General features: G+C 55.7%; 1 protein-coding gene across 1 annotated transcript; it reads left to right on the forward strand.

The window, feature by feature from the left end:
* The first annotated feature begins 11,526 nt into the window (after positions 1 to 11,526).
* On the forward strand, positions 11,527 to 14,245 carry LOC122545106 (free fatty acid receptor 1-like). Its single transcript, XM_087980883.1, has 2 exons — positions 11,527 to 11,600; positions 13,175 to 14,245. The coding sequence occupies exon 2, from the start codon at positions 13,190 to 13,192 to the stop codon at positions 14,243 to 14,245; it is 1,056 nt and encodes a 351-aa protein (XP_087837009.1). The 5' UTR covers positions 11,527 to 11,600; positions 13,175 to 13,189.
* The last annotated feature ends 8,619 nt before the right edge of the window (positions 14,246 to 22,864 follow it).

Genomic DNA, 22,864 nt, shown 5'->3' on the forward strand with positions numbered 1-22,864 from the left:
TCAGAGTCTTGCATGTTTCAATGATGTCATTGAAAAGCAAGGTTAACCTACTTGACCCATCCTCATAAGACATTAGGGTGACACAGTAGCTCAGTGGTTAGCACTGCTGCCTCACAGCGCCAGGGACCCGGGTTCGATTCCAGCCTCAGGCGACTGTGTGGAGTTTGCACATTCTCCCCGTGTCTGCGTGGGTTTCCTCGGGGTGCTCTGGTTTCCTCCCACTGTCACAAAGATGTGCTGGTTAGGGTGGATTGGCCGTGCTAAGTTGCCCATAGTGTCAGGTGCATTAGTCAGGGGTAAATATGGGTCTGTGTAGGTTACTGTTCAGAGGGTCGGTGTGGACACGTTGGGCCAAAGGGCCTGTTTCCATACTGTAGGGAATTTAATCTAAGCAAAGTCCCTTCATACCTGGTAACAGCCCAGCGAACCTTCTCTGGACTCCCTCCAGTGCCAGCATATCATTCCTTCAATAAGTTAACCAAAACTGCTTGCAGGCTTCCAGCTGTGGTCTGATTCATACCTTGTATAATTTGAGCAACATCTTCCCATTTCTATGCACCCCAAATCCCTCAATGCTGTAGATTTCTGCAGTCTTCATTGTTTAAATAATATTCAGATTTTGTATTCTACCTGCCAACCTCCTCCAAACAGCATCGAGGGAGGGGGCTGAATGGCTTCCTCTTGTTCCCCTGTAATAGGCTTGAGGAGGGGGCTGAATCGCCTCTCCCTGTTCCTGTGTAAGAAGGTCAAGGAGGGGACCGAATGGCCTCCTCCTGTTCTTGTGGAACAGGCTCGAGGAGGGGAACGAATGGCCTCCTGTTGTTGTGGAACAGGCTCGAGGAGCGGGCTGAATGGCCTCCTGTTCTTGTGGAACAGGCTCGAGGAGGGGACCGAATGGCCTCCTGTCCTTGTGGAACAGGCTCGAGGAGGGGACCGAATGGCCTCCTGTCCTTGTGGAACAGGCTCGAGGAGGGGAACGAATGGCCTCCTGTCCTTGTGCAACAGGCTCGAGGAGGGGACCGAATGGCCTCCTCCTGTCCTTGTGGAACAGGCTTGAGGAGGGGACCGAATGGCCTCCTGTCGTTGTGGAACAGGCTCGAGGAGGGGACCGAATGGCCTCCTGTCCTTGTGGAACAGGCTCGAGGAGGGGAACGAATGGCCTCCTGTTGTTGTGGAACAGGCTCGAGGAGGGGACCGAATGGCCTCCTGTCCTTGTGGAACAGGCTCGAGGAGGGGAACGAATGGCCTCCTGTCCTTGTGCAACAGGCTCGAGGAGGGGACCAAATGGCCTCCTCCTGTCCTTGTGGAACAGGCTCGAGGAGGGGACCGAATGGCCTCCTGTCCTTGTGCAACAGGCTCGAGGAGGGGACCAAATGGCCTCCTCCTGTCCTTGTGGAACAGGCTCGAGGAGGGGACCGAATGGCCTCCTGTCCTTGTGCAACAGGCTCGAGGAGGGGACCAAATGGCCTCCTGTCCTTGTGGAACAGGCTCGAGGAGGGGACCAAATGGCCTCCTGTCCTTGTGGAACAGGCTCGAGGAGGGGACCGAATGGCCTCCTGTCCTTGTGGAACAGGCTCGAGGAGGGGACCGAATGGCCTCCTGTCCTTGTGCAACAGGCTCGAGGAGGGGACCGAATGGCCTCCTCCTGTCCTTGTGGAACAGGCTTGAGGAGGGGACCGAATGGCCTCCTGTCGTTGTGGAACAGGCTCGAGGAGGGGACCGAATGGCCTCCTGTCCTTGTGGAACAGGCTCGAGGAGGGGACCGAATGGCCTCCTGTCGTTGTGGAACAGGCTCGAGGAGGGGACCGAATGGCCTCCTGTCCTTGTGGAACAGGCTCGAGGAGGGGACCGAATGGCCTCTTCCCATTTCTATGCTTATAAAGCTATCTTGACAGGATTATTTAAGACCCATACAGATCTCATTATGGCTTCATGCTTAACCTGAAATGGTTATGGATTTTTGTGGAAGTTCTATGAAGATAAGGGCAATGTGCCTCAGTCTGACTTAATGCGGTACTGTCATTATGACTAGCCTTTGGAGATGTTTACCTTTGAATTCTGTCATCACCATATGGTGAAGTCTCCAGAATTAAATGTTCCTGACAACATATTTTGATATTTCAGTAACAGCTGTCAATACCAGCTAGTTACGGTCAGTTGTAAGTTCATTGGATATCTGGCCAATCAATTAGAGGCATTGCAGAACTTGTGGCAAACAGTCTACTGCTCAGCGTACAGTGTATGTGTTAGGAGCACACAACAGCAAACTCTACACAAGGTCTACTTAGACATGACATTACATCGAACTGTCTACAGAAGCTATTTTAATACCGCCCTACATCAGTCTCCAGATTTACCTAAACAGCCCTCTGCAGTAAACAGCCTAGAGAGTCAATTTATTCAGAATGAATTTAAACGTCGACAGTCTGCAGCAAGGCAGGCAGCATCAGGAGAGACAGGCAGGAGGCTGGGAGAACACAGCAAGGCAGGCAGCATCAGGAGGGACAGGCAGGAGGCTGGGGGAACACAGCAAGGCAGGCAGCATCAGGAGGGACAGGCAGGAGGCTGGGGGAACACAGCAAGGCAGGCAGCATCAGGAGGGACAGGCAGGAGGCTGGGAGAACACAGCAAGGCAGGCAGCATCAGGAGGGACAGGCAGGAGGCTGGGGGAACACAGCAAGGCAGGCAGCACCAGGAGGGACAGGCAGGAGGCTGGGAGGACACAGCAAGGCAGGCAGCATCAGGAGGGACAGGCAGGAGGCTGGGAGGACACAGCAAGGCAGGCAGCATCAGGAGGGACAGGCAGGAGGCTGGAGGGACACAGCAAGGCTGGCAGCATCAGGAGGGACAGGCAGGAGGCTGGGAGAACACAGCAAGGCAGGCAGCATCAGGAGGGACAGGCAGGAGGCTGGGGGAACACAGCAAGGCAGGCAGCACCAGGAGGGACAGGCAGGAGGCTGGGAGGACACAGCAAGGCAGGCAGCATCAGGAGGGACAGGCAGGAGGCTGGGAGGACACAGCAAGGCAGGCAGCATCAGGAGGGACAGGCAGGAGGCTGGGGGAACACAGCAAGGCAGGCAGCACCAGGAGGGACAGGCAGGAGGCTGGGGGAACACAGCAAGGCAGGCAGCATCAGGAGGGACAGGCAGGAGGCTGGGAGGACAAAGCAAGGCAGGCAGCATCAGGAGGGACAGGCAGGAGGCTGGGGGAACACAGCAAGGCAGGCAGCACCAGGAGGGACAGGCAGGAGGCTGGGGGAACACAGCAAGGCAGGCAGCATCAGGAGGGACAGGCAGGAGGCTGGGAGAACACAGCAAGTCAGGCAGCATCAGGAGGGACAGGCAGGAGGCTGGGAGGACACAGCAAGGCAGGCAGCACCAGGAGGGACAGGCAGGAGGCTGGGGGAACACAGCAAGGCAGGCAGCATCAGGAGGGACAGGCAGGAGGCTGGAGGAACACAGCAAGGCAGGCAGCATCAGGAGGGACAGGCAGGAGGCTGGGGGAACACAGCAAGGCAGGCAGCATCAGGAGGGTCAGGCAGGAGGCTGGGGGAACACAGCAAGGCAGGCAGCATCAGGAGGGACAGGCAGGAGGCTGGGAGGACACAGCAAGGCAGGCAGCACCAGGAGGGACAGGCAGGAGGCTGGGGGAACACAGCAAGGCAGGCAGCATCAGGAGGGACAGGCAGGAGGCTGGGAGGACACAGCAAGGCAGGCAGCACCAGGAGGGACAGGCAGGAGGCTGGGGGAACACAGCAAGGCAGGCAGCATCAGGAGGGACAGGCAGGAGGCTGGGAGGACACAGCAAGGCAGGCAGCACCAGGAGGGACAGGCAGGAGGCTGGGGGAACACAGCAAGGCAGGCAGCATCAGGAGGGACAGGCAGGAGGCTGGGGGAACACAGCAAGGCAGGCAGCACCAGGAGGGACAGGCAGGAGGCTGGGGGAACACAGCAAGGCAGGCAGCATCAGGAGAGACAGGCAGGAGGCTGGGGGAACACAGCAAGGCAGGCAGCATCAGGAGGGACAGGCAGGAGGCTGGGAGGACACAGCAAGGCAGGCAGCATCAGGAGGGACAGGCAGGAGGCTGGGAGGACACAGCAAGGCAGGCAGCATCAGGAGGGACAGGCAGGAGGCTGGGGGAACACAGCAAGGCAGGCAGCATCAGGAGGGACAGACAGGAGGCTGGGAGGACACAGCAAGGCAGGCAGCATCAGGAGGGACAGGCAGGAGGCTGGGGGAACACAGCAAGGCAGGCAGCATCAGGAGGGACAGGCAGGAGGCTGGAGGAACACAGCAAGGCAGGCAGCATCAGGAGGGACAGGCAGGAGGCTGGGGGAACACAGCAAGGCAGGCAGCATCAGGAGGGACAGGCAGGAGGCTGGAGGAACACAGCAAGGCAGGCAGCATCAGGAGGGACAGGCAGGAGGCTGGGGGGACACAGCAAGGCAGGCAGCATCAGGAGGGACAGGCAGGAGGCTGGGGGAACACAGCAAGGCAGGCAGCATCAGGAGGGACAGGCAGGAGGCTGGGGGAACACAGCAAGGCTGGCAGCATCAGGAGGGACAGGCAGGAGGCTGGGGGAACACAGCAAGGCTGGCAGCATCAGGAGAAGGATTAGATCTGATCAGATTCCCTACAGTATAGAAACAGGCCCTTCGGCCCAACAAGTCCACAGCATCCCTCCAAACAGCAAACTCCCAAACCCACTCCCCACATTTACCCCGAATGCACCTGACACTACAGGCAATTTAGCATGACCAATTCACCTGACCTGCACATCTTTGGATTATGGGAGGAAACTGGAGCACCCGGAGGAAACCCACTCAGACCCGGGGAGAGAGGTCGACGTTTCGGATGTAACCCGTCTTCAGGACTGGAGGGGGTGGGGTTGGGGGGGAGCTGCAGATAAAGGAGGAGGCAGGCCAGGGTGGTGAAGTGGGGTTAGGTGAAGACAGGTAGAGGGTATAAGATTACAGGGGAGGAGATAACAGAGATAGGGAGGTGTGTAGGGACTGGAGGAGGTTACAGAGATAGGGAGGGTGTGTAGGGACTGGAGGAGGTTACAGAGATAGGGAGGGGGTGTAGGGACTGGAGGAAGTTACAGAGATAGGGAGGGGTGTTGGGGCTGGAGGGGGTTACGGAGATAGGGAGGGGTGAAGGGGCTGGAGGGGGTTACGGAGATAGGGAGGGGTGTAGGGGCTGGAGGGGGTTACAGAGATAGGGAGGGGGTGTAGGGGCTGGAGGGGTTTACAGTGATCGGGAGGGGTGTAGGGACTGGAGGAGGTTACAGTGATAGGGAGGGGGGTGTAGGGGCTGGAGGGGGTTACAGAGATAGGGAGGGGGGTGTAGGGGCTGGAGGATGTTACAGAAATAGGGAGGGGGTGTAGGGGCTGGAGGAGGTTACAGAGATAGGGAGGTGTGTAGTGGCCTGGAGGGGGTTACAGAGATAGGGAGGGGGGTGTAGGGGCTGGAGGGGGTTACAGAGATAGGGAGGGGGGTGTAGGGGCTGGAGGGGGTTACAGAGATAGGGAGGGGGGTGTAGGGGCTGGAGGATGTTACAGAAATAGGGAGGGGGGTGTAGGGGCTGGAGGATGTTACAGAAATAGGGAGGGGCGTAGGGGCTGGAGGAGGTTACAAAGATAGGGAGGTGTGTAGTGGCCTGGAGGGGGTTACAGAGATAGGGAGGGGGTGTAGGGGCTGGAGGGAGTTACAGAAATAGGGAGGAGTGTAGGGGCCTGGAGGGGGTTACAGAGACAGGGAGGGGGTGTAGGGGCTGGAGGGGGTTACAGAGACAGGGAGGGGGTGTAGGGGCTGGAGGGTTTCACAGAGATAGAGAGGGGGTGTAGGGGCTGGAAGGGGTTACAGAGATAGGGAGGGGTGTAGGGGCTGGAGGGAGTTACAGAGATAGGGAGGGGGTGTAGGGGCTGGAGGGTTTCACAGAGATAGAGGGGGGTGTAGGGGCTGGAGGGGGTTACAGAGATAGGGAGGGGTGTAGGGGCTGGAGGGAGTTACAGAGATAGGGAGGGGGTGTAGGGGCTGGAGGGTGTTACAGAGATAGGGAGGGGGTGTAGGGGCTGGAGGGGGTTACAGAGATAGGGAGGGGGTGTAGGGGCTGGAGGGTGTTACAGAGATAGGGAGGGGTGTAGGGACTGGAGGGTTTCACAGAGATAGAGGGGGGTGTAGGGGCTGGAGGGTGTTACAGACATAGCGAAGGGTGTAGGGGCTGGAGGTGGTTACAGGGTTAGGGAGGGGGTGTAGGGGCTGGAGGGGGTTACAGAGATAGCGAAGGGTGTAGGGGCTGGAGGTGGTTACAGAGTTAGGGAGGGGTGTACGGGCTGGAGGGAGTTAGAGATAGGGAGGGGGTGTAGGGGCTGGAAGCGGTTCCAGAGATAGGGAGGAGTGTTGGGGCTGGAGGAGGTTACAGAGATAGGGAGGGGTGTAGGGGCTGGAGGGGGTTACAGAGATAGGGAGGGGTGTAGGTGCTGGAGGGAGTTACAGAAATAGGGAGGAGTGTAGGGGCCTGGAGGGGGTTACAGAGATTGGGAGGGATGAACAGGATGGAGGGGGGTTACAGAGGTAGGGAGGGGTGTTGGGGCTGGAAGGGGTTACCGAGATAGAGTGAGGGTTGAGGGGCTGGAAGGTGTAACAGAGATAGGGAGTGGGTGTAGGGGCTCGAGGGGTTTCGGAGATAGGGAGAGGGTCTCGGGGCTCGAGGGGGTTACGGAGATAGGGAGAGGGTCTAGGGGCTCAAGGGGATTACGGAGATAGGGAGGGATGTAGGGGCTGGGGGTGTTACAGAGATAGGGAGGGATGTAGGGGCTGGAGTTGGTTACAGAGATAGGGAGGGGTGTAGGGGCTCGAGGGGTTTACAGAGATAGGGAGGGTGTGTCGGGGCTGAAGGGGGTTACAGAGATAGGAAGGGAGGTAGGGCTGGAGGGAGTTACAGAGATATAGAGGGGTGTAGGGGCTGGAGGGTGTTACAGAGATAGGGAGGGGGTGTAGGGGCTGGAGGAGGTTACAGAGATAGGGAGGGGGTGTAGGGGCTGGAGGGTTTCACAGAGATAGAGAGGGGGTGTAGGGACTGGAGGGGGTTACAGGGATAGGGAGGGAGTGTAGGGGCTAAAGGGGGTTACAGAGATAGGGAGGGGTGTAGGGGCTGGAGGGAGTTACAGAGATAGGGAGGGGGTGTAGGGGCTGGAGGGGGTTACAGAGATAGGGAGGGGGTGTAGGGGCTGGAGTTGGTTACAGAGTTAGGGAGGGGGTGTAGGGACTGGAGGGGGTTAGAGATAGGGAGGGATGTAGGGGCTGGAAGGGGTTACAGAGATAGGGAGGGGGTGTAGGGGCTGGAGGGGGTTACAGAGATAGGGAGGGGGTGTAGGGGCTGGAGGGGGTTACAGAGATAGGGAGGGGATGTAGGGGCTGGAGGGGGTTTACAGAGATAGGGAGGGGTGTAGTGGCTGGAGGAGGTTACAGAGATAGGGAGGGGTGTTGGGGCTGGAGGAGATTACAGAGATAGGGAGGGGTGTAGGGGCTGGAGGGGGTTACAGAGATAGGGAGGGGTGTTGGGGCTGGAGGAGGTTACAGAGATAGGGAGGGGTGTAGGGGCTGGAGGGGGTTACAGAGATAGGGAGGGGTGTTGGGGCTGGAGGAGGTTACAGAGATAGGGAGGGGTGTAGGGGCTGGAGGGGGTTACAGAGATAGGGAGGGGGTGTAGGGGCTGGAGGGGGTTACAGAGATAGGGAGGGGATGTAGGGGCTGGAGGGGGTTTACAGAGATAGGGAGGGGGTGTAGGGGCTGGAGGGGGTTTACAGAGATAGGGAGGGGTGTTGGGGCTGGAGGAGGTTACAGAGATAGGGAGGGGTGTTGGGGCTGGAGGGACTTACAGAGATAGGGAGGGGTGTTGGGGCTGGAGGAGGTTACAGAGATAGGGAGGGGTGTTGGGGCTGGAGGAGGTTACAGAGATAGGGAGGGGTGTAGGGGCTGGAGGGGGTTACAGAGATAGGGAGGGGGTGTAGGGGCTGGAGGGGGTTACAGAGATAGGGAGGGGATGTAGGGGCTGGAGGGGGTTTACAGAGATAGGGAGGGGGTGTAGGGGCTGGAGGGGGTTTACAGAGATAGGGAGGGGTGTTGGGGCTGGAGGAGGTTACAGAGATAGGGAGGGGTGTTGGGGCTGGAGGGACTTACAGAGATAGGGAGGGGTGTAGGGGCTGGAGGGGTTTACAGAGATAGGGAGGGGTGTAGGGGCTGGAGATGGTAACAGAGATAGGGAGGGGTGTTGGGGCTGGAGGAGGTTACAGAGATAGGGAGGGGTGTAGGGGCTGGAGGGGGTTACAGAGATAGGGAGGGGTGTAGGGGCTGGAGGGGGTTACAGAGATAGGGAGGGGATGTAGGGGCTGGAGGGGGTTTACAGAGATAGGGAGGGGTGTTGGGGCTGGAGGAGGTTACAGAGATAGGGAGGGGTGTTGGGGCTGGAGGGGGTTACAGAGATAGGGAGGGGGTGTAGTGGCTGGAGGGGGTTACAGAGATAGGGAGGGGGTGTAGGCGCTGGAGGGGGTTTACAGAGATAGGGAGGGGTGTTGGGGCTGGAGGAGGTTACAGAGATAGGGAGGGGTGTTGGGGCTGGAGGGACTTACAGAGCTAGGGAGGGGTGTAGGGGCTGGAGATGGTAACAGAGATAGGGAGGGGGTGTAGGGGCTGGAGATGGTAACAGAGATAGGGAGGGGGTGTAGGGGCCTGGAGGGGGTTACAGAGATTGGGGGGTGGGTGTAGGGGCTGGAGGGGGTTTACAGAGATAGGGAGGGGTTGCAGTGGCTTGAGGGAGTTACAGAGATAGGGAGGAGTGTAGGGGCCAGGTGGGGCTGATAGAGATAGGGAGGGATGTAGGGGCCCGGAGGGGTTTACAGTGATAGGGAGGTGTGTAGGGTCTGGAGGGGGTGACAGAGATAGGGAGGGGTGTAGGTGCTGGAGGGGGTTACAGAGATAGGGAGGGGTGTAGGGGCTGAAGGGGGTTACAGAGATAGGGAGGGGGTGTAGGGGCTGGAGGGGGTTACAGAGATAGGGAGGGGTGTAGGGGCTGAAGGGGGTTACAGAGATATGGAGGGAGTGTAGGGGCTGGAGGGGGTTACAGAGATAGGGAGGGGTGTAGGGGCTGGAGGGGGTTCCAGAGATAGGGAGGGAGTGTAGGGGCTGGAGGGGGTTACAGAGATAGGGAGGGGGTGTAGGGGCCTGGAGGGGGTTACAGAGATTGGGGTTGGGTGTAGGGGCTGGAGGGGGTTTACAGAGATAGGGAGGGGTTGCAGTGCTTGAGGGAGTTACAGAGATAGGGAGGGAGTTTAGGGGCTGGAGTGTGTTACAGAAATAGGGAGGGGGTGTAGGGGCTGGAGGAGGTTACAGAGATAGGGAGGGGTGTAGTGGTCTGGAGGGGGTTACAGAGATAGGGAAGGATGTAGGGGCTGGAGGGGGTTACAGAGATAGGGAGGGGTGTAGGGGCTGGAGGGGGTTACAGAGATAGGGAGGGGGTTACAGAGATAGGGAGGGGTTAGGGGCTGGAGGGGGTTACAGAGATAGGGAGGGGGTTACAGAGATAGGGAGGGGGTTACAGAGATAGGGAGGGGTGTAGGGGCTGGAGGGGATTACAGAGATAGGGAGGGGGTTACAGAGATAGGGAGGGGTGTAGGGGCTGGAGGAGGTTACAGAGATAGGGAGGAGTTTAGGGGCTGGAGGGGGTTACAGAGATAGGGAGGGGGTGTAGGAGCCCAAGGGTTTACAGAGATAGGGAGGGGTGTAGGGGCTGGAGGGGGTTACAGAGATAGGGAGGGGGTGTAGGAGCCCAAGGGTTTACAGAGATAGGGAGGGGTTTAGGGGCTGGAGGTAGTTACAGAAATAGGGAGGGGTGTAGGGGCTGGAGGTAGTTACAGAAATAGGGAGGGGGTTAGGATATAGCGGGGGGTGGAGGGACTGGAGGGAGTTACAGAGATAGGGAGGGGTGTAGGGGCCTGGTGAGGCTGACAGAGATAAGGATGGATGCCGGGGCCTGGAGGGAGTTACAGAGATAGGGAGGTGGTGTCGGTGCTGGAGGGAGTTACAGAGATAGGGAGGGGGTGTAGGGGCTGGAGGGGGTTTACAGAGATAGGGAGGGTGTGTAGGGTCTGGAGGGGATTACAGAGATAGGGAGGGGTGTAGGTGCTGGAGAGAGGTACAGAGATAGGGAGGGTGTGTAGAGGCCTGAGGGGGTTATTGAGATAGGGAGGTGTGTAGGGACTGGAGGGGGTTATAGAGATAGGGAGTTGTGTAGGGTCTGGAGGGGGTTACAGAGATGGGGAGGGGTGTAGGGGCTGGAGGGGGTGACAGAGATAGGGAGGGGTGTAGGGGCCTGGTGGGGCTGACAGAGATAGGGAGGGATGTAGGGGCCTGGAGGGGGTTACAGAGATAGGGAGGGTGTGTAGAGGCCCGAGGGGGTTATAGAGATAGGGAGGTGTGTAGGGACTGGAAGAGGTTATAGAGATAGGGAGGCGTGTAGGGTCTGGAGGGGGTTACAGAGATAGGGATGGGTGCAGGGTCTGGAGGGGGTGACAGACATATGGAGGGGTGTAGGTGCTGGAGCGAGTTACAGAGATAGGGAGGGGTGTAGGGGCTGTAGGGTGTTACAGCGATAGGGCGGGGTGTAGGGGCTGGAGGGGGTTACAGAGATAGGGAGGGGGTGTAGGGGCTGGAGGGGGTTCCTGAAATAGGGAGGGGGTGTAAAGGCTGGAGGGGGTTACAGAGATCGGGAGGGGCGTAGGGTCCTGGAGTGGTTTACAGAGATAGGGAGGGGGTGTAGGGGCTGGAGGGGGTTACAGAGATAGGGAGGGGGTGTAGCGGCTGGAGGGGGTAACAGAGATAGGGAGGGGTGTAGGGGCTGGAGGGGGTAACAGAGATAGGGAGGGGGTGTAGGGGCTGGAGGGGGTTACAGAGATAGGGAGGGATGTAGGGGCTGGAGGGGGTTACAGAGATAGGGTGGGGGTGTAGGGGCTGGAGGTGGTTACAGAGATAGGGAGGGGGTGTAGGGGCTGGAGGGGGTTACAGAGATAGGGAGGGAGTGTAGGGGCTGGAGGGGGTTACAGAGATAGGGAGGGTTTGTAGGAGCTGGAGGGGGTTACAGAGATAGGGAGGGGTGTATGAGCTGGAGGAGGTTACAGAGAGAGGGAGGAGGGTGTAGGGGCTGGAGGGGGTTACAGAGGGAGGGAGGGGTGTAGGGGCTGGAGGGGGTTACAGAGATAGGGAGGGTTTGTAGGAGCTGGAGGGGGTTACAGAGATAGGGAGGGTTTGTAGGAGCTGGAGGGGGTTACAGAGATAGGGAGGGGTGTATGAGCTGGAGGAGGTTACAGAGATAGGGAGGGGGTGTAGGGGGTGGAGGGGCGTACAGGGATAGGGAGGGGTGTAGGGTCTGCAGGAGGTTACAGAGGTTTGGAGGACATAGAGGCTGGAGGGGGTTACAGAGATGGGGAGGGGTGTAGGTGTTAGAAAATATTACCCAGATTGTCTCAGAACGATTTGACATTGAGAACGGGTGCTTGGAAAGTGCTGACCTTGCCAATCTGGAACCCAACTGAAGGGCAGGAGTGAGTGAATGGCACGCAGCGGGACCGAGATTGCGGGGATTGGGCTAAAATGGGGTGTGGGGATGGAATGAGGTGAAGGGGGATGGAATGGGGCGAGGGTGAAGAGATTGGGGTGAGGCGGGTTAGAATGGGGTGAGGGGGGGATGGATTGGGGTGAGGGGGGATAGAATGGGGTGAGGGGGGATGGAATGGAGTGAGGGGGATAAAATGGGGTGAGGGGGGATAGAATGGGGTGAGGGGGGATAGAATGGGGTGAGGGAAATAAAATGGAGTGAGGGAAATAAAATGGGGTGATGGGAGATGGAATGGAGTGAGGGGGATAACATGGGGTGGGGGGGATGGAATGGAGTGAGGGGGATATAATGGGGTGAGGAGGGATAGAATGGGGTGAGGGGAATAAAATGGGGTGAGGGAAATAAAATGGGGTGAGGGAAATAAAATGGGGTGAGGGGGGATAGAATGTGGTGAGGGGGATGGAATGGGGTGAGGGGGGATAGAATGGGGTGAGGGGGGATAGAATGGGATGAGGGGGGATAGAATGGGGTGAGGGGGGATAGAATGGGGTGAGGGGGGATGGAATGGGATGAGGGGGGATAGAATGGGGTGAGGGGGGATAGAATGGGGTGAGGGGGGATGGAATGGGATGAGGGGGGATAGAATGGGGTGAGGGGGGATAGAATGTGGTGAGGGGGATGGAATGGGGTGAGGGGGATGGAATGGGGTGAGGGGGGATAGAATGGGATGAGGGGGGATAGAATGGGGTGAGGGGGGATAGAATGGGGTGAGGGGGGATGGAATGGGGTGAGGGGGGATAGAATGGGGTGAGGGGGATGGAATGGGGTGAGGGGGGATGGAATGGGGTGAGGGGGATAGAATGGGGTGAGGGGGTTGGAATGGGGTGAGGGGGGATAGAATGAGGTGAGGGGGAGAGACTGGGGCGAGGGGGGTTAGAATGGGGTGAGGGGGGAATGGATTGGGGTGAGGGGGGATAGAATGGGATGAGGGGGGATAGAATGGGGTGAGGAGGGATAGAATGTGGTGAGGGGGATGGAATGGGTGAGGGGGGATAGAATGGGGTGAGGGAGATGGAATGGGGTGAGGGGGGATGGAATGGGGTGATGGGGGATGGAATGGGGTGAGGGGGGATGGATTGGGGTGAGGGGGTTGGAATGGGGTGAGGGGGGATAGAATGGGATGAGGGGGGATAGAATGGGGTGAGGGGGGATAGAATGTGGTGAGGGGGATGGAATGGGGTGAGGGGGGATAGAATGGGGTGAGGGGGTTGGAATGGGGTGAGGGGGGATAGAATGGGGTGAGGGGGAGAGACTGGGGCGAGGGGGGTTAGAATGGGGTGAGGGGGGAATGGATTGGGGTGAGGGGGGATAGAATGGAGTGAGGGGCATAAAATGGGGTGAGGGGGATAGAATTGGTTGGGGTTTTGAATGGGGTAAGGGGATGGAATGGGGCTAGGGGTGAGCAGAGCAGCTAAGGTGCGTGGTTGGAGGGTAGGGTGATACTCATTCAGGGCTGTTTGCCCACTCCGAGGGGGTGACTAATGGTGCCATTCCTCACAGGTGATGTGACCCATCATGACGGTGCTGTGCCCACTTGATATCCTGTCGCTGGTGGTTTTCTGCATCACTTTCAGTGTGGCAGCTCCCTCCAATGTGGTGGCACTCTGTGTGTTCATCAGGGAACTGAGGCGCAAACCAACACCAAACGTCATCTACATGGTCAACCTCAGCATCTCCGATGGAATCTTCAGTATGCTTCTGCCCCTCAAAATGGCGGAGATCGTGTGGGGCCAGGGAGCATTGCCAGAGGTCTTTTGCCCCATCTACCATGCTCTCTACCTGGGCCTCATCTACACCAGCATTCTGTTCCTTACTGTGCTGGCCATGGGCAGGTACCTGAGTGTCGCCTTCCCTATCCGTTACGCAGCGTACAAGAGCCCCCGTTACTCCCGAGTCATCTGCATCGTCCTGTGGATCACTGCGGCAGCTCACGTCTACCTCATCTTCCTGACGGAGACCAGAGACTTGCAAGGCCTGGGTGCTAACAACACCACGATCAGCTGTGCCAACAATGCATCAATGAGTTGTGCCAACAATGCATTGATCTGCTGTGCCAACAATGTACCGACCAACTGTGCCAACGATGTTTCAGTGGGCTGTGCCGGCTTCTCCCGGGGCCAGCTGGACGCCATGCTGAGGCTGGAGCCAACCGTGGTCCTGTTCCTGGTGCCGTTGGCGCTCACCTCCCTCGCCTACCTTGGCTGCTTCCACAAGCTGCACCGGAGTGGCCTGCCTGGCCGGGAGAAGTGCAGGGCTCTGCGGGCGACGGCAGCGACCTTGGCCGTATTCGTGGCCTGCTACACACCCTTCAACGCCGCCCAGTTGGCATCTGCCCTGGGAGGGAGCGTGAGATGGAGGAGGGAGGCCCTGCTCGCCGCTGCCCCCAGCGCCTTCCTCAACCCCCTCGTCGTTTTCTGCTCCTCCTCGGCACTCCAGTGGAGTGCTGCTGAGGGCTGGCGGGCTGCCGCACGGCAACTCAGGGAGGGCTGGCTGCACTTCTGGCACAGAGCGATCCCACAAGGGAAGAAGGCAAATGGAGAATCAGTGCAAACACGGGGTCCGGTTCAATGAGGTGCTCTGTCCGAACGGTTGTCCACCAGCAACTGAAGTGCTCAGGTTCCCAGGTTGGATACCTTCTCCTGACAGCAATGGGACAATGGCTTGAATCATTTCTTTCAGTGATGTTGGTTGGTGGAAAATAATCAGACTCCAGGGAAAACTAATTCTTCCACAGTGTAGCCCTGGAATCTTTCACATCCACTCCACAGGACAGACTTACTCCAAAACAGGGTATCTCCAACAGTGCAGCACTCCCTCAGCACTGACCCTCCGACAGTGCGGCACTCCCTCAGCACTGACCCTCCGACAGTGCCCACTCCCTCAGCACTGACCCTCCGACAGTGCGGCGCTCCCTCAGCACTGACCCTCCGACAGTGCGGCGCTCCCTCAGCACTGACCCTCCGACAGTGTCCACTCCCTCAGCACTGACCCTCCGACAGTGCGGCGCTCCCTCAGCACTGACCCTCCGACAGTGTCCACTCCCTCAGCACTGACCCTCCGACAGTGCCCACTCCCTCAGCACTGACCCTCCGACAGTGCCCACTCCCTCAGCACTGACCCTCCGACAGTGCCCACTCCCTCAGCACTGACCCTCCAACAGGTGCAGCACCCCCTCAGCACTGACCCTCCGACAGTGCCCACTCCCTCAGCACTGACCCTCTGACAGTGCGGCGCTCCCTCAGCACTGACCATCCGACAGTGCGGCGCTCCCTCAGCACTGACCATCCGACAGTGCGGCGCTCCCTCAGCACTGACCCTCCGACAGTGCCCACTCCCTCAGCACTGACCCTCCGACAGTGCCCACTCCCTCAGCACTGACCCTCTGACAGTGCGGCGCTCCCTCAGCACTGACCCTCCGACAGTGCGGCGCTCCCTCAGCACTGACCCTCCGACAGTGCGGCACTCCCTCAGCACTGACCCTCCGACAGTGCCCACTCCCTCAGCACTGACCCTCCGACAGTGCGGCACCCCCTCAGCACTGACCCTCCGACAGTGCCCACTCCCTCAGCACTGACCCTCTGACAGTGCGGCACCCCCTCAGCACTGACCCTCCGACAGTGCCCACTCCCTCAGCACCGACACTCCGACAGTGCCCACTCCCTCAGCACTGACCCTCCGACAGTGCCCACTCCTTCAGCACTGACCCTCCGACAGTGCCCACTCCCTCAGCACTGACCCACCGACAGTGCCCACTCCCTCAGCACCGACACTCCGACAGTGCCCACTCCCTCAGCACTGACCCTCCAACAGTGCGGCACTCCCTCAGCACTGACCCTCCGACAGTGCCCACTCCCTCAGCACTGACCCTCCGACAGTGCCCACTCCCTCAGCACTGACCCTCCGACAGTGCGGCACTCCCTCAGCACTGACCCTCCAACAGTGCGGCACTCCCTCAGCACTGACCCTCCGACAGTGCCCACTCCCTCAGCACTGACCCTCCGACAGTGCCCACTCCTTCAGCACTGACCCTCCGACAGTGCCCACTCCCTCAGCACTGACCCACCGACAGTGCCCACTCCCTCAGCACTGACCCTCCGACAGTGCCCACTCCTTCAGCACTGACCCTCCGACAGTGCCCACTCCCTCAGCACTGACCCACCGACAGTGCCCACTCCCTCAGCACTGACCCTCCGACAGTGCAGCACTCCCACAGCACTGACCCTCCGACAGTGCAGCACTGCACCATCTTCTGCTCAGCAGTTGCTCGAGTAATATGTTAAAGTCCTATGAGTTGGGACTGACGTATAAAATCTTCTCACTTAGGAACAGGTGTATAGGGAGTTATAGGGAGAGGCTGAACAGGCTGGGGCTGTTTTCCCTGGAGTGTCGGAGGCTGAGGGGTGACTTTATAGAGGTTTATAAAATTATGAGGAGCATGGATAGAGTGAAACCCAGCCCAGATCAGCCATACTCTTTATTGAATATTTGAAATGACTTTGTGTCAATTTCCTGCAATTTTCTGAAATTGATTTGCCAATTTGAACATTAACCTGAGTTTGAATAACTGTCTGTATTAATACCTTAATGTAATTTGGACAGGCCAAATATTGCAACTTGTCATAGAACATAGAACATAGAACATAGAACAATACAGCACAGAACAGGCCCTTCGGCCCACGATGTTGTGCCGAACTTCTAACCTAGATTAAGTACCCATCCATGTACCTATCCAAATGCCGCTTAAAGGTCGCCAATGATTCCAACTCTACCATTCCCACGGGCAGCGCATTCCATGCCCCCACCACTCTCTGGGTAAAGAACCCACCCCTGACATCTCCCCTATACCTTCCACCCTTCACCTTAAATTTATGTCCCCTTGTAACACTCTGTTGTACCCGGGGAAAAAGTTTCTGACTGTCTACTCTATCTATTCCTCTGATCATCTTATAAACCTCTATCAAGTCACCCCTCATCCTTCGCCGTTCCAACGAGAAAAGGCCGAGAACTCTCAACCTATCCTCGTACGACTTCCTCTCCATTCCAGGCAACATCCTGGTAAATCTTCTCTGCACCCTCTACAAAGCTTCCACATCTTTCCTAAAGTGAGGCGACCAGAACTGCACACAGTACTCCAACTGTGGCCTAACCAAAGTCCATACAATGACCATAATCCTCTTGCCCTGCTCTAAAGCACAAAGTCTAAAAAATAACACTTCTATAGACTCCTGTTTCCATATTTCAGACCAAGGTTATGTTTTCCTTGGGTGTAAATCCATTGATTCATTTTCACATCAATCTTGAACCGTTCCCTGAATCGCTGTGCAGATTCTCCAAGTAGACGTTGACTCCGCATAGCTTTATCTGTAAATAAACTCGATTTCGTTGGTTAGCCTGTTTGCGAATGAGTTTGCTGCTCCTCAGCACTGGGGAACATACTTGATCTGAGAGTGTCGTGCTGAGTGACATTGGCAGCAAGACAGTGGTTTTCTCACATGCCCTGCAGCTCCATGTTGGAAATGAAAACACACAGAATCACAGAAGTGTTCAGACCACAAGATATAGGAGCAGAAGTAGGCCATTTAGCCCATCAAGTCTGCTCCACCATTCAATTCTTGCCTTCATTGCTCAGTGCATTGGTTATAGGGGTTGAGACGTCATGTTGCGACTGTACAAGATATTAGTGAGGCCTTTTTTGGAATACTGCATTCAATTCTAGTCTCCCTGCTATAGGAAAGATGCCGTTAAACTTTGAAAAGGGTTCAGAAAAGATTTACAAGGATGTTGCCAGGGCTCCTTGAAAGTGGAGACATAGGTAGATAGGATAGTGAAGAAGGCGTTTGGCATGGTTTCCTTTATTGGTCAGAGTATTGAGTATAGTAATCGGGAGGTCATGTTGCGGCTGTAGGGGATTTTAGTTAGGCCACTTTTGGAATATTGCGTGCAATTCTGGTCTCCTATAGGAAGGATGTTGTGAAACTTGAAAGGGTTCAGAAAAGATTTACAAGGATGTTGCCAGGGTTGGAGGATTTGAGTTATAGGGAGAGGCTGAACAGGCTGGGGCTGTTTTCCCTGGAGCGTCGGAGGCTGAGGGGTGACCTTATAGAGGTTTACAAAATTATGAGGAGCATGGATAGAGTGAATAGTCAAGGTCTTTCCCCAGGATAGAGTCCAAAGCTAAAGGGCATAGGTTTAAGGTGAGTTTTGGAAAGATTTAAAAGAGAGCTAAGGGGCAACTATTTCACACAGAGGGTGGTACGTGAATGGAATGAGCTGCCAGAGGATGTGGTGGAGGCTGGTACAATTACAACATTTAAAAGGCATCTGGATGGGTATATGAATAGGAAGGGTTTAGTGAGATATGGGCCAAGTGCTGGCAAATTATACTTGATTGGTTTACAATATGTGGTTAGCACAGACGAGTTCTCCAAAGGGTCTGTTTCCATGCCATATGACACTATGGCAGCACATGTTTATCAAACCCATTCTCCTGCCTCCTCCCCATAACCCTTAATCCCTTTAGTAATTAATAACCTCTCCATCTCTGTCTTAAAGACATTCGATGACCTGGTCTCCACAGCCCTCTGTGGCAGTAAGTTTCACAGAGTCACCACCCTCTGGCTGAAAGAGATTCCTCCCCACCTCAGTTCTCAAGGGTCATCCCTTCCCTCTGAGGCTGTGCCCTCAAGGTTCTCGTCTTTCCCACTGGTGCCAGCTTCATCTCCGCGTCTACTCTATCCAGGACTGTATGTTTCAGTCAGCTTCCCCCTAATCCTTCTGAACTCCATCAGCTACAGACCCAGAGTCCTCAACTGCTCCTCATATATAACAAGCCCTTCATTGTCAGGATCATTCTTGCAAACCTCCTCTGGACTCCCTGCAACACCAGCCAATCCTTCCTTAGATACGGGGCCCAAAAACTGCTCACGATATTCCAAATGTGATCTGACCAGAGCCTTATACAACCTCAGCTGTACATCTCTGCTCTTGTATCCCAGCCCTCTGGAAATAACTGCCAACATTCCATTTGCTGTCCTAACTGCCAACTGTATGTGCACGTTAATGTTAAGTGAATTCTGAACTGGGCCTCCCAAGTCTCTTTGTGCTTCAGATTTCTGAAGCCTTTCACTGGTTAGAAATGAGCCAATGCCTCTATCCTTCCTACCAAATAACTTTGCAGATGTATTTCATTTTCCTCTTGTTTGCCCACTCTCCTGGTCTGTCCAAGTCCTTCTGCAGCCTCCCCCCCCCCACTTCCTCGACACTACCTGTCCCTCCGCCTATCCTTGTGTCGTCTGCAAACTCAGCAACGATGCCCTCAGTTCCTCCAGCGAGATCATTAATGTGTATCATGAGCAGATCCACTAGTCCACTAGTCACCGACTGCCATTCTGTAAAAGACTCCTTTATCCCCATACTCTGCCTTCTGCCAGTCAGCCAATCCTCTACCCATACCAGTACCTTGCCCCTAGCACCATGCCCTCTTATCTTATTTAGCTCCCTCCTGTGTAGCGCTTTCTGGAAATTCAAATAGATTACATCCAAGGGCTCTCCTTTGTCTGACCTGATCATGACCTCTTCAAGGAGATCATAGAACCCCTACAGTGTGGAAGCAGGTCGTTAGGCCCAATAGGTCCACACCTCCCCAACCACCCCTACCCAAACAGCATCACACCCAGACCTATCAGTCCCCGTAACCCTGCATTTCCCATGGCTAGTCAACCCAGCCTGCACATCCCTGGACACCGTGAGCAATTTAGCACGGTCAACCTGCACATCTGACTGTGGGAGGAAACCGGAGCACCCTGAGGAAACGCACGCAGACACGGGGAGAATGTGCAAACTCCACACAGACAGTCACCCTGAGGCTGGTGCTGTGAGGCAGCAGTGCTAACCACTGAGCCAACATGCAATTTCGAACAGATTTGTCAAGCACAACCTGCCCTTGACGAAGCCATGCTGGCTCAGCCCAATTTTACCATGCTGTCCTCCCTGATAATGGACTCTACAATCTTACCAATAATGACGGTCAGACTCACAGTCCTAGAATTTCATGCCTCCTGCCTCCCTCCCTTCTTAAAGGGGTGTTACATTAGTCATTTTCAGGTCCTAGGGGACCCTCCCAGACTCCAGTGAGACCTGAAAGATCACCATCAATGCCTCTACAATCTCCCTTGCTATCTCCTTCAGAACTCTGGGGTGTAGTCAATCTGGTGATTTCATTCACCTTCAGACCTTTCAGTTTACCCAGAACCTTCTCCTCACTGATGGCCATCAAATTCACCTCTAACCCCTGACTCTCTGGAACTTGTGATATGCTGCTGGTGTCTTCCACTAATGGAAGGTACCTATCCCATTCCTGTGCCAGTCTTTGTTCCCCACCACTACTTCTCCAGCCTCATTATCCAGTAGTCCAATGCCCACTCCAGCCTCTCCCTTCCCGTTTATATCTCTAAAACGACTCTTGCGATCTTCCGTTTTATTACAAGCTGGCTTGCCCCCATATTTCATCTTCTCCTGAGCCCCTCCCCCCACCCCCATTGCTTTTCTCGTTTCCCTCTGCTGGTTTTAAAAGGTAGGAGAAAGTGAGGTCTGCAGATGCTGGAGATCAAAGTTGAAACTTTATTGCTGGAACAGCACAGCAGGTCAGGCAGCATCCAGGGAACAGGAGATTCGACGTTTCGGGCACAGGCCCTTCTTCAGGAATGGTTTTAAAAGGTAATCATGAGGTTGAGGTGCCAGTGTCGGACTGGGGTGGACAAGGTCAGAAGTCACATGACACTGGGTGACAGTCCAAGCTTTCAGAGCACTGTTCCTTCATCAGGTGACAAAGTGATTTCAAATAAACCTGTTGGACTATAGTCTGGTGTCATGTACTTCTGATTTTTAAAGGCTTCTTTTCCAAGGGTGAGGGTGGAGTAGGCGGAGCTGAGCCCAGGGCTCATCTGCTCCCATTGGCTTTCTTTCTCTTTATTTTTCTCCTTTTTACTTTATTGATTTTTATCTTTCCTTTTATTTTGTTCATTTACATGTCTTTTAAGCCAGGGCGAGCTGGACAGCGAGTGAGGAATCCATCCCAGGCTGACTCCTCCAACCCAGAGTCGCAGGCTTGGCTGAGGCTCCATGTCTGCAGCTAGGCCTCGGTGCCTCAAGGCCCAGTGTGACGGTCTCCCCTACATGTCAACCTCCCTGTGCAGTGGTCTCCTGGTGTGAAGATCCCGTCTTGGCATTGCGGCCTACTTCAGCAGAGGCTTGTGGCCTAGTATGCAACTGCCCAGTGTGGCTGCCTCACCCCAACTGCATCTTCAGGGTCTTCCATTGTTCCCTAATTGGCTTTCCTCAGGCTGGTAACTAAACCATGAAGAACTTTGTTTCAGTTTTACTTTTTCTGTATTATTGTGTATGACTTCTATCATTGATATAGGCACTGTGATACCCGTAAAACGTTTCTCTGTACTTTTCATGTTAAAGTACATATGACAATAAATTTCTAATCTATTCTGTTCCCAACCCTCTGGCTTCCCACTAATCTTCACCACATTGTCTAGTTTTGATTTGCTTTCCTGCTGTCCCTGCCTTCCCTTGTCTGTATCATCCTCTCATTTCTTCCTTGGGATTTCTGCTGTGACTCCCAAATCACCCCCAGAAACCACTGCGTTGCTGCTCCACTGTCTTCCTGCTAGGTTTCCTTTCCAGTCAACTCTGGCAGATCCCTCTCTCACGTCTTTGCAGTTACCTTTGTTCAATTAAGATTAGCTTCCCTACAGCGTGGAAACAGGCCCTTCGGCCCAACAAGTCCACACCGACCCTCCGAAGAGTAACCCGCCCAGATCCATTTCCCTCTGACTAACGCACCTAACACTATGGGCAATTTACCATGGCAAATTCATCAAACCTGCACATCTTTGGACTGTGGGAGGAAACCGGAGCACCCGGAGGAAACCCACGCAGACACGGGGAGAATGTGCAAACTGCACATAGACTGACAGCCTGAGGCTGGAATCGAACCTGGGTCCCTGGCGCTGTGAGGCAGCAGTGCTAGCCACTGAGCCACTGTGCCATCGCAAATTGTAATACTGTTACATCTTACTCAATCTTCTCCCTCTCAAACTGCAGGGTGAATTCGGTCATATCATGGTTATTATCCCCCGGAGTTCCCTCACCTTGAGCTTCCTAGTCAAGTCTGCTTCATTACATTTCACCCAATCCAGAGTTGCCTGTTCCTTATTGGGCTCTACACAATCTCCTTGGAAAAACCATCTTTTGGACATTCCACAAATTCCTCTTTGTGACATCCACTACCAACCTAACTTTTCCAGTCCACCTGCATTTGGTAGTACCCCCCCCCCCCCCAATTATTATAATAGTGCCTTTCTTACATGTCTTTTCTATTGCCCGATACATTTTCCTCCCCTCATCCTGACTACTGCTAGGAGGCTTGATTTATGGGCGGCATGGTGTCTCAGTGGTTAGCACGGCTGCTTCACAGCGCCAGGGACCTGGGTTTGATCCCAGCCTCGGGCGACTGTCTGTGTGGAGTTTGCACATTCTCCCCGTGTCTGCGTGGGTTTCCTCCGGGTGCTCCGGTTTCCTCCCACAGTCCAAAGATGTGCAGTTTAGGGTGGATTGGCCATGCTACATTGTCCCATAGTGCCCAGGGATATGCAGGTTGGGGTGGATTGGCCATGCTAAATTGTCCCATAGTGCCCTGGGATGTGCAGGTTAGGGTGGATTGGCCATGCTAAATTGTCCCATAGTGCCCTGGGATGTGCAGGTTAGGGTGGATTGGCCATGCTAAATTGTCCCATAGTGCCCAGGGATATGCAGGTTGGGGTGGATTGGCCATGCTAAATTGTCCCATAGTGCCCTGGGATGTGCAGGTTAGGGTGGATTGGCCATGCTAAATTGTCCCATAGTCTCCAGGGATATGCAGGTTGGGGTGGATTGGCCATGCTAAATTGTCCCATAGTGCCCAGGGATGTGCAGGTTAGGGTGGAGTGGCCCTGGGAAATTGTCCCATAGTATTATGTCGTCAAAGGGAAATGGGTGAGGGTGTGTAACTCTTTGGAGGGTCAGTGTGGACTTGTTCGGCCCAAGTGCCTGTTTCCAAACTGTAGGGAATTTAATCTAAATTTGGTTTGATTTGCTATAGTCACATGTACCTAAGTACAGTGCAAAACTTTGTTTTTCGAG

Source organism: Chiloscyllium plagiosum, unplaced genomic scaffold, assembly GCF_037043375.1.
Source record: "Chiloscyllium plagiosum isolate Xiang-an unplaced genomic scaffold, Cpla_swu_hap1 HiC_scaffold_38, whole genome shotgun sequence".
Classification (NCBI taxonomy): domain Eukaryota; kingdom Metazoa; phylum Chordata; class Chondrichthyes; order Orectolobiformes; family Hemiscylliidae; genus Chiloscyllium; species Chiloscyllium plagiosum.